The 11,459-nt window shown below is 42.8% G+C and overlaps 1 protein-coding gene across 1 annotated transcript; it reads right to left on the bottom strand.

Annotated features, from left to right (window-relative positions):
* Positions 1-726: 726 nt before the first annotated feature.
* Positions 727-11,017, bottom strand: LOC139643398 (ELAV-like protein 1). Its single transcript, XM_071518537.1, is given in 9 exon segments — positions 727-1,424; positions 2,185-2,410; positions 2,812-2,965; positions 5,332-5,435; positions 6,973-7,128; positions 7,131-7,146; positions 8,363-8,431; positions 8,897-8,954; positions 10,942-11,017. Coding segments are annotated over 8 exon segments (1,080 nt in total). The 5' UTR covers positions 8,933-8,954; positions 10,942-11,017; the 3' UTR covers positions 727-1,105.
* Positions 11,018-11,459: the final 442 nt, after the last annotated feature.

The following is an 11,459-nucleotide window of genomic DNA, read 5'->3' on the forward strand; positions in this document are numbered from 1 at the left end:
GTCGAGTCCTTCGTGTCTCGGTCATGTGACCCGCCTGTCCGAAGAGACCAGACTGCACTTCCTCTCTGTTGTTAAAGTGCAGGGAGAAGCAACAGAGTCAGAGCTGCAGAGCGTCTGACTCTCATCAGCTGATTTTTTACATTTTAAACGAACATTTGGAAAATCAGAAAATTGGGTGCAATATTCTAAAATATATTTTTTTTCCCTCTGAAAACAAAATAATGGAAAATTGGGGTCAGAATGAAGGAGGGCTTGGTCGTTTTTTCAATTTTCTAATTTTGTTACATGATTGGAAAATTATAAAAATGGAAAAATCATAAAAACAAATTTAAGATCCCAATTTTCTATTTATCTGAGGCAAAAAAATATATTTTAGATTACAATTTTCAGATTTTTCAAATGTTTGTTTAAAATGAAAATGTTGAACTGATGAGTATTACACAGAGAGACGGAGGAAGACAAGTTTCAACGGTTTCCATTCCAGTTCAGTGTGAACCCTCCTGTCATGTCTGACCTCTGACCTTTGACCTCTGACCTGCACACTTCACTCCTCAGGCTGTGAGCTGAACCAGACTCTGGATCTGCCTTTACTCCTGTGTTAATGATTCTGTGTATTTGCCCTCAGACTTGTGTTCTTTCCTCTTTATATCCTGTTCACATTTACAGTTTCTACTCATCTCTCTTTGCTTTCTTTCTTTCTCTCCTTTCTGTTGGACCATGCTGTATAAAGGAGGCTGAAGCCCAGCTGTGTTTCTACTGGTTTTTATTCCTCTTGCTCCTGTCAGATGGTACAGAGTAGACACACGGCATTTGGCACAATGGTAGATGACGCTCTCTCGTCCGGCCACACGGTGGCGCTACAGTTAAAGGTTTCCCCGGGGAGCTGCAGCTCCCGCACCGTCCTGCAGAACTACTTCAAAGAGCCGCTGATGAAGATGTAGGAATGAAATGATGATACAGTATGAAAGAAGCAGGGCATGATGGGAGAACAAAACAACTCACATTAACATTTACACGACTTTTTCCTGCCCGCTGGGAAAAAGACTCAAGTAACAATTAGAGAAAAAATACAAAATTAAAATAGCGGTAACAAAGTGAACTCTCTCTACTTGTGTCCCTTGCTGGTCTTGAAGGAAACCTGCAGAACTTTGTCTCCTAGCCGGTAGCCGTTGAGGCTGGCGATGGCCATGGCGGCTTCCTCGTAGTTGGTCATGGTGACGAAGCCGAAGCCTTTGCACTTGTTGGTGTTGAAGTCTCGGATCACCTTGACGTTGGCGACGGCGCCGAACGGCCCGAACATCTGCCACAGGAAGCCCTCGTCGGCGTCCTGGCCCAGGTTGTAGATGAAGATGCACCAACCGGCCGACGAGCCGCCCGGGACTCCGCCCACTCCGCCCATGTGGTCCACGCTCATGGGAGAGAACCTGAGGAGACGAGACGGGCGGTGAGCGTTCCGCAGAGCCGGCGGGAAACAGAATTATTCACAGAAACGTCGACGTGGGGGGGGGGGGGGCAAAGAACAGGGAGGAGGAAACGTACCCAGAAGGCTTTGCACACAAAGAACAAAGAAACAAACTCTACAGAATAAATTCAACAAGAAGCCGAGCTGAAGCCTCCAGTCGTCAATAATATTATCACAATGTGTTTTTTCATATTGATCGATAATAATCACAATATCAGGCCTGGAATGAAGTCATTTTTAGGGCCACTTTGGCCTTTGATAAATTCAATTTTATCGGGGCATCGCAGCCAAAATTTCAGGCACCAAGGCCAAAACCAATGTTATTAAAATCCTTTTTTCAGTCCTTTTTCCTCAACAAAATAAATATCCTAATAGCAAAATGAAGTGCTGCAGTGTGATGCAGCTCATATGTCAGACGGCTCAGACTGCAGAGTGAGTCACATGTCCAGTAACACACGATAACGGAAGTGTAACCAGGTTATTTTCTGTATTTGTGCTGCATCACTAATGAATCTCTTTAAAATTTGTGATGTAAGCCGTATCGATCTTTATTAATCATCACAAGAAGAGAATCGCCTCCGATCCTTTTTGGAACTTTTATTTTTAAAGATGTTTTTCAGTTTTCTGGGTTGTCAGACGGATGCAAGCGAAGAGGCGGAGGGGACGTCCCGTGACGGCGGTCCCGGGGTCACGCGGTTCGACTCGGCGGGGGCGGGGCCTACCTGAACCTCTGGGCCTGGTGATGGACGGGTCCTCCGAAGCGTCGCGATTGGTTGTGGTAGAGCTGCGACAGCACCTGGGAGTTCTTGGCCTGGTTGGGGTTGGCGGCGAACTTGACCGTGATCGGCTCGGAGGCGCCGGGCGGCTTGTGTCCGTTCAGGTCTTTGATGGCGTCCTCGGCCTCCGCCCTCTTGTCGAACCGGATGAAGGCCACGCCCCTCGACAGACCTGAACAGCCAATCACAGACGAGTTAGTTATTTTGAACAGGAATCGTCGCTTTGGACTCTGAGTTCCTGATGCAACACCGGTCTGACTTCACTGTTTTCTGATTTTAACTTTTCCACTGGCAGCCTGTCAGAAGCCAATGGGTGACATCACTCACTGCTCTATCTGGTTTACAGACTGTGGGCAACACCAACTGGTCAGACTGGTTCTGCTGGTTTACAGGTTTGATCCCACCAGGAAGGAAAGGCTGAAACTCTTCACTACACTGAAACTCAGCTGACAGATTCTCTTCACTGATATCTGCCTCTCTACAACACTCACAGCTGATAGAGTGTGTGTGTGTGTGTGTGTGTGTGTGTGTGTGTGTGTGTGTGTGTGTGTGTGTGTATGTGTGTGTGTGTACCGGAGGCTTGGTCCACCAGGACTCTGGAGTTGATGATGCGTCCGTAGCGAGTGAACATCTCCTCCAGCTCCTGCTGGCTCATGGTCTTCGGCAGGCCGCTGATGTACAGGTTGGCGTCTTTAATCGTGTCGGAGCTCGGCCGGGCGAACGAGACCTGCAGAGTCAGCAGGCGGTCAGAGCGCTGTGCGGGACGCCGTCACCACGGCAACACCAAACACACAGAGCAACAAAATACAGTGACAAGTTCTACTGACAGCCGTTCTTAAACAAAACAAGAAAATAAATTTAAAAAAAACATGAAAATATTTGTGTAAATATTAAAATAAAAATCTTAAAAACAACCGTCATCCAGGGATTGTCACAATAAAAAAAAAAGAAGAAAAAAAAAGAAAAAAGAAAAAAAAAATCAGTTTCATGTAAACGGTTTGAAACAGAAGTGAAGCGCACAGCGCCGCAGGAGCACAGCCTCGCCACATTTTGTCAGTTATTTCAAAAAGCCTTTATTCAGGATTTTCAGTCTCTGTTCTATGCAAAGCAATCTGATTCATGAAGGAGAAAACAAGCATTAAGGAATGTATGTGAATGTATAAATTAAAATAACAGAGAAGTTGAGTTTGCAGAAGAGTTCAGCTCTCGAAGCAGAAACAGATTCAGCTCAATATTTGTTTTCTTTACTCGTCGTTTCTCAGCTGTCACTGCAGACTGCAGACTGCAGACTAACCCTCAGCCTCAGCCTCCTCAACAAAGATTTCCTTTCAAACCACTTTGTCTTTCTTGCCAACAAAGCCGCCCGGCGCCCTGCAGCGGGTCTGAACTGGACTCAGCAGGTCTGAACTGGACTCAGTGGGGTTTGCAGGCTGGACTCTGACCCTGAAGCACAGGTCGGGTATGTGGGTCTGTGGTTCAGTTACGGACGACAGAGCTCAGTTCGTGAAATCTTAGGGAAAATGTAAATCATTGCCTTCCCATCACAGTTTGGGAAAATATAGAATGCAAAATGAGTTTTCCCACTGAACCTGAATGGACAGAACGGTCTTTCCCATTCAAATCAACGGTCCTGGACGGTCGGAGCGGCGGCCATTTTGCTGTGACCCGTTGGACTAGCTTCTGTATAAAGTGACTCACAGCTGAGAGGTTTTACAGCAAGAACCAAAGCAGAGGAAACTGACATTCAGCTGAATGAAGTTTCACTCTGCCTCCACCAGGTGGAGCTCTGTCACCTGCTGTGTCCCTCTGCCTCCACCAGGTGGAGCTCTGTCACCCGCTGTGTCCCTCTGCCTCCACCAGGTGGAGCTCTGTCACCCGCTGTGTCCCTCTGCCTCCACCAGGTGGAGCTCTGTCACCTGCTGTGTCCCTCTGCCTCCACCAGGTGGAGCTCTGTCACCCGCTGTGTCCCTCTGCCTCCACCAGGTGGAGCTCTGTCACCCGCTGTGTCCCTCTGCCTCCACCAGGTGGAGCTCTGTCACCCGCTGTGTCCCTCTGCCTCCACCAGGTGGAGCTCTGTCACCCGCTGTGTCCCTCTGCCTCCACCAGGTGGAGCTCTGTCACCCGCTGTGTCCCTCTGCCTCCACCAGGTGGAGCTCTGTCACCCGCTGTGTCCCTCTGCCTCCACCAGGTGGAGCTCTGTCACCTGCTGTGTCCCTCTGCCTCCACCAGGTGGAGCTCTGTCACCTGCTGTGTCCCTCTGCCTTCACCAGGTGGAGCTCTGTCACCTGCTGTGTCTCTAAGTCGGTCAACAGGTTTCACATCTGCAGTCAGAAGTGTTTATAGAGTTCATCTGGTTCAGCTGATGTCTGTTAGCTGTGTGAAGTTAGCAAATGCTAAGTTTTCTTCTACACTAAAGGTAGGCTAAGCTACATTAGCTTATAGCATTTAAGGAGCTATATTAAATTAAGTTGATGATGATTAGCAGCTGGTTTGCTAATATGCTGATTTTGACAAGAAGAGCTAGAGAGAGAAGCACAATAATAAATAATGATGAGCACAATCTTCCTTGTGTGGCCATTTAGCCCAAATGAAGCAAAGAGGTTCCATCCTTCAGCAAACTGGACTTCTGTCACTTGAATTTTATACTTTCACATTAAATCTACACATTTCTCTTTGATAGAGTGTTTTGCATAGAACTCAGACCGTCAGAAATCCTGAATAAAGGCGTTGTGAAATAAGCCGTACTGATAACAGAATGTGAGTGTGGGCGTCCCGCAGGGCGCTGTGTGCAGAGGAAGCAGCAGACAGACCCGCCTCGCCTCTCTGACACACGGCTGGTAGAAGCAGATAGAAACAGGAGCTTCGGTATAAACGTGCGCCGAAGGTAAGAGTCCCGAGCCCGGTCCGAAATACTCATATTTATCAAGTCGGAAAGGAACTCGGTAAACCAAAATAACATTACAGGATTATTTTAAATAAACATGTTTCAAAAATACCTTCATCTGGAGGCAAACAGACACTTTGCAGGAGAGAGAACATAGCACATCTATCAGTTGAGACAGGAAAATAAAAAAGCACCTTTTTGCACATTACCTTGATAGTTTTAGACTGTAGCCTCAGGCCATTGAGCGTACTGATAGCCCTCTCTGCATCACTAGGGTTAACAAAGTTAACAAAGCCGTAACCTAAACTGTGGCCTAGAGAAACACAAAGGAAAACAACTAAATAAAAGAACAAAGTGTCCGGTTCGGTTCGCAGCCTGGACACCGGCTCACCGACATCTGGAGGTTAACATGCAGCATCAGAGACAGCAGGGAAAAGAACAAAGTAAAGGCAGAAAAACTCAAAACAGCTTCAGTATTACAGCTTTACACTCAATACACAACAACAGGCCAACAACATTTTAAAAGTTTGTCAAAATCCGTTAAAACTAGGGTTGGGTACCGAAACCGGTCCCACGACAGCACCGGCTCTCACACCGGATCCTACCGGACCGAACAGCCGCAGATTCTGGAGCCTGAGCTGACTGAAATCCCCCCCCCCACCGCTCCCCCCCCCACCGCTCCGCCCCCCGCCCCAACTTTCAGCGCCGCTCGTCAATGTCACATTTTTAGCCAATCAGATAAAAGAAGAGGCGGGTCATAAAAGTTTTCACTAACGATAACCGATAACGTCCCGTTCTTACAAACTGTCTGTTATTTGTTAATATCTAACATGTGAAAAGTACATGAAAAGTAATTAAGGACAAATAGGTTTAGTTGACCAAAAAAAAACCTTTTAAGAACCAGAATGCAGAAGAACTGCTGAAGTAGAAGAAGTTTGCACTTGGTATTTATTTTGCTGTTATTTATTATTAGTATTGTAACTATTATTTACTGTTAAATTGTTATAGTTGACTTAGGTTTTATTTATTATATAAATTTGCTAATAGTGTTTTGTATTTATTCATAAATATAATTTAAACAGTTAAGAGTTAATATATCGTTACATTTCTTTGCAATAAAGACTTTAATGTTGTTGTTTGCGTAGTTTTCAGATCAGGCAGCGATGGGTTTTAAAGTATCGTTTGAGCACCGGAATCAGAAAATATCTAAACGACACCCATCCCTAGTTAAAACTGAGAAAAAAATATCAAATCAAATATCAATTGTCATTAAATAGCAATTATCAAAAAAATATAAATGATTGGCTCTTGTCACTATAGGTGGACTCTAGACTAAACTTCCTGACGTGATTGGCTGTTAACATTCAATAACTGCAAAAAAAAAAAAAAGATTAATACATCAACAGTGCAGAAAATTAAAACAGTCAACAGATTATTACACAGAAAACAAAACACATCACATCTTAAAAAGAGTAAAAAAACAAAACTCTCGGTTCTCATTGCTAATCACTGAGTCTGCATTTATACAAAAGAAAGAAAAAAAATCCACATTAATGAGCAAAAAAAACAAAATCATTTGAGCAAACATGGAGTCAGATACAGAAGTTAGCTGCTGCAGTGACATCACAGCTCAGAAAACCGCAAAAAAAATGTAAAATTCATATAACAGGTAGGCGGAAAAAAATATGTATATATATATATATTCAGAGGAAGATTTAAAAAAAAAAAAAAAAAAATCCCAACAAGTGCAGCAGCAGACAGAGGGAGTACTACCACTAGCAGTAGTACCGAGTACACAGGGTTAGTACTAGTCAGCGGTACCGGCAGCATCAGTACTGCAGTATTCCTACCTGCCACTTTGTCTCGGATGAGTTTTGCCGACTCGACGTCTCCGATGCTGCTGAACAGGCTGCGCAGCTCCTCCTGGCTCATGTTCTGCGGCAGGTAGTTCACGATCAGGTTGGTCTTGGCGTCCTCCGCCTCGTCAGACATGTGGTCGTCGTAGCGTTATCGTAAACCTCCGACTGGAACGGGACAAACGCCGAGTCAGCGGCTTTCCCCTGCTAAAGCCCTTCTAGAAACACTTTTACACACACAGGCTGTTACCGACTCGCTCCTTATAAAGTCGTATCTCTGTTTTACTTCGCTGGATATCGTCTCTTCCTTTGTGTCTGATGTTTGTATTCCCTGTCTGTTGTGTTTTATTTCTATTTAAACTGAAACTGGTGGCTGTCTTGGGCAGGTCTCCCTCGGAAAAGAGATTTCAATCTCAAGGGACTTCCTGGTTAAATGAAAAATAAAAATACTTTGCATTTTGGAATTGTGTTTCTGGTTTTAATAATTGAATTGACAAAAAAAGTCAAAGTCACAGATCCTGCTTTTCTCAGTTCACCAGGCAAAGACGAGTCTGGTTCAAGTTTGAACCGTTCATAGGGCTGGGCAATATATCGATATTATATCGATATCGTGATATGAGACTAGATATCGTCTTAGATATTGGATATGGTAATATGGTGATATGGTGATATGGCATAAGTGTGTTTTCCTGGTTTTAAAGGCTGCATTACAGTAAAGTGATGTCATTTCCTGAACTTACCAGACTGTTCTAGCTGTTCTATTATTTGTCTTTACCCACTTAGTCATTATATCCACATTACTGATGATTATTTATCAAAATCTCATTGTGTAAATATTTTGTGAAAGCACCAATAGTCGTCCCTACAATATTGTCGCAATATCGATATCGAGGTATTTGGTCAAAAATATTGTGATATTTGATTTGTCCATATCGCCCAGCCCTAAACGTTCATGCAAAGTTTTTTCATCGCAGTTTGAACTCATCATAGGAATTGATCGTCAATTATAATCTATGATCGTGCAGCCCTACATTTACCCTAATATACACTACAGTCACCAGGCTGACAACTGAATGTTCTGTTTCATTCTCTTAAAGCATTCTGATCTTCAGTCTCTGCTTACAGTCTTGAAATGAGTTTCTTAGTCAAATATAAATAGTGAAGTTGATCCTATGTATGAATTTCTTTCCAAAGCCTAAAATATGAGATAGTTTGGATTTGTTTAACACTTTTTTGGTTGCTGCATAACTCCATTTGTGTTATTTCATAGTTTTGAGTCTTTGCTGTTATTCTAAAATGTGGAAAAAGGTAAAAAATAAAGAGAAAGGTGGAGTGTGCAATCGTCTGCCTGGTGGTGTCAGAAGCAGCAGGAGTGAAGCGTCACCTTGATGCTGGCAGCTTTGTTCCCATGCTGCTCCCTGCTGTCACTCTGTGAAGTCTGGACCTCACACACCTGAAACACACACACACACACACACACACACACACACACACACACAGCTGATACAGGACGATGCACTTCATTCACATCATGGAAACACCAGTCAGTGCAGACATGTAACCTAAAATTGTTTGTTTTTACCTCTGATTCATTGCTATTATAATTATTATGTCTATTTTTTTTTGTTTCTTTCTTTTTTCCACATGTATAGTTGTAGATTTGTATGCATGTGTGTATATTTGTGTATTTCTGTTTATATGTGCATTTCTTTGTAATACATGTATGTTGGTCTGATAAGAATCACAGGTTAAATCGCAATATTCTGTAAAATAATCGCAATTAGATTTTGTGTCAATACTGTTCAGCCCAGAGTCGGAGGCTTGTACATGTTGAGCCGGGGTTCGATTCCCACAGAGGGAATGGAACCCCCAACCCAACCCGCCTTGCTCTGAGGTATCTGGACTCAAAGCAGCTCACCTTGAGGTATCTGATGTGGCCTCGTCTGACAGCCATGGAGAAGATTCAGATGATCAGTCTGGAAGAGAAGCAGGAAGATCAGTATATTTCTCCAAAGTTTTAGATATGGAAAACAAGTGTAATTTTTGCAATGATGAACCAGAATCCTTAACGCATTTATTTTACCATGGTATACATTTAATTACTTTTTGGACTCAAATAGTAGATTATATATTGTGTAAAACTAATCATAATATTAAAAGTGTAAAAATGTCATTACACATTTTGAACAGGATAAATATAACATTGAATTCATTGTAAACTTATTGATTCTATATGGTAAATTTCACATCCATAAATGCAAAATAACAAAAGTGACCCCCAATTTCACTAGATTTTAATGTGAATTTAATGAATATATTAAGACTCTCAAACTTATATAAAAAGTAAACACTCAAACACTATAAAAAGTAATAAAACTGTCACACTGTACGGTGAACTCTTTAAAGAAGAATAACATGTTTGTTTTTTTATCAGAATTTTATATTAATGAAGTTTATTTATCCCAACTGGTTTTTTTGGGGGTAAGTAATTATTATTACTTTTAATTGTTTATTTAAATTCATATTCTTGTTTCTTTGTACACTACTATGCTGAGCAAATGTCTGCACTGTTTGTATATTTGAATGTTTTTTTCAATAAAGATTGAAAAAAAATGTTTTTTTAACAGAGACGCTGAGTGAGGGCCTGATGCTGCTGAGCTCATTCCGTCATGGTCCAGTATAGAGACAGTACAGATCTGGCACGGTGAAATCTCTTATTAGAATAGTGCTGAACTTTTTACTAGCATTGATCGTTAGGATCCTCGCTTCAGGTCGGCACACACCCAATACCACAAACAGCACTTTAAAACTTCTTCTGTTGGAAAAACAGTCTTCTGGCAGTGAGTGCAAATTAAAACACATTAGATTTTACTGAAATAAAGCGCAGCTCTGTGGGTCACCGACAGGACGAACACCAGAGCAAACCCTGCCGGTTCATAAAGTCTTCAGTGGTGTGTAACGACGTGTGGACCTTCTCCGACATTTTTGAATGGAGTTCGGTGTGACGAAAGACATAACTGACTGTATCGAGGCTGATTAACTGGAAACAAACTACGGTAGTTATGTGTTGTGTGACAGTTTGGTCCAGAAAGAACAGGAACTGTAGCTAACCAACATTTAACGCTCACTAGAAATAAACTAGAAGTAAACGAACTGCATTCAGGCGTCCTCATCGTCTTAGCTAGCTAACGTTAGTGCCTGAGTTTAAAATGATGAATAATTTATAGGCAAGGAGCTGTAAATGGCTTGGTGGATTATCAATGGGACGAATTTACCAGCATACGCTTCGTAAACCGTCTTAAGTCGTGTTTAACGAGGTGAGCAACTTAAAGCCAGGCGGAATTAAAACTGGCAGATTTTGAATGGAGTTCGGCGGGACGCTCTCTCCATACAGACACAACGGACAGTATCGGAACTGATGAAATGCAAATAAACTGCAGTTATTAGTTGTGTGACAATGAGCTTCAGACCAGTTTAGGCCACAAAGCGAACAGCAGGAATCGCGGCTAACAAACATTTAACCTAAACAGTCTCTGAAATGGATCCAGACGTGTCACTCGGTTAGCTAGCTAGCTAACGTATGTATCACACTTGCCATGTTACAGTTATCTAGAGTTAACCAGTTTTAAGATGATTAAAACGGTTAGTTGGTAGCTACTTGGTACACGCCACTGTTAAAAAGCACTAATGTGAACAAACAAGAGGGCTAACGTTAAACCCGTGTTGTTTGTGGTCGCGTGTTTAGCACGGCACGGCAAAGAAAGAGGCTAACTAAGTAGCCTAGCTTTGTGTGACGACAGGGTGGAGCGACGCAGCTAGCGCAGTAAGCTAACGGTAGCTAACCAAAGCCATCGTAATATCTCTTACCTTCCACTTCGATTAGCAGGTACAGTTTATAGAAACTCGTATAACAATATGGTATATGAAGATTTTGTAGCTAATCGAACAAGCTAAGCACCGTACCTTTTAAGTTTGTCCCGGGTCAGACCAGGTTAGCCTTGCTCTGCTCTGTCCCAAACACAGGAAGCTGCAGCTTTGGCGGCAAATGTTTGCTTCCGGGTTTCTTCTTCTTCACTAGTAAGATGGTTGCTTTACCGCCACCTACTGAACTCACCTAAAATCCCCTTTCCTCCAAACTCCTTTCCTCCAAACTCCTTTCCCTCCGCTGCATGTGGAGCTTCTGAAGCCTCCGGTCCGGACTGAGAGAGTTTACATGTTAACATGATGAAGTCTAACCCTGCATAACAAACCCCTTCATTTCAACCATGAAATGTCATTAATTTCCTCATTAAATCAGAATCAGCTTTATTGGTCAAGTATGTCCACATACAAGGAATTTGACTCCGGTTTTTGGTTGTTCTCAGTGTACTTACACAGATAAATATCCAGCTAGAAACAAGGACAACAAGATGGACAGAGAACCTAAACATTTAACTACTATGTACAACGTAAACAACACTAGGACAATAGTGCAAAGGTGC

Source organism: Centroberyx affinis, unplaced genomic scaffold (assembly GCF_046629955.1).
Source record: "Centroberyx affinis isolate AG114_WGS23_722 - 3 ecotype Tasmania unplaced genomic scaffold, CSIRO-AGI_Caff_v1 ptg000594l_1, whole genome shotgun sequence".
In the NCBI taxonomy this organism is placed as follows: domain Eukaryota; kingdom Metazoa; phylum Chordata; class Actinopteri; order Beryciformes; family Berycidae; genus Centroberyx; species Centroberyx affinis.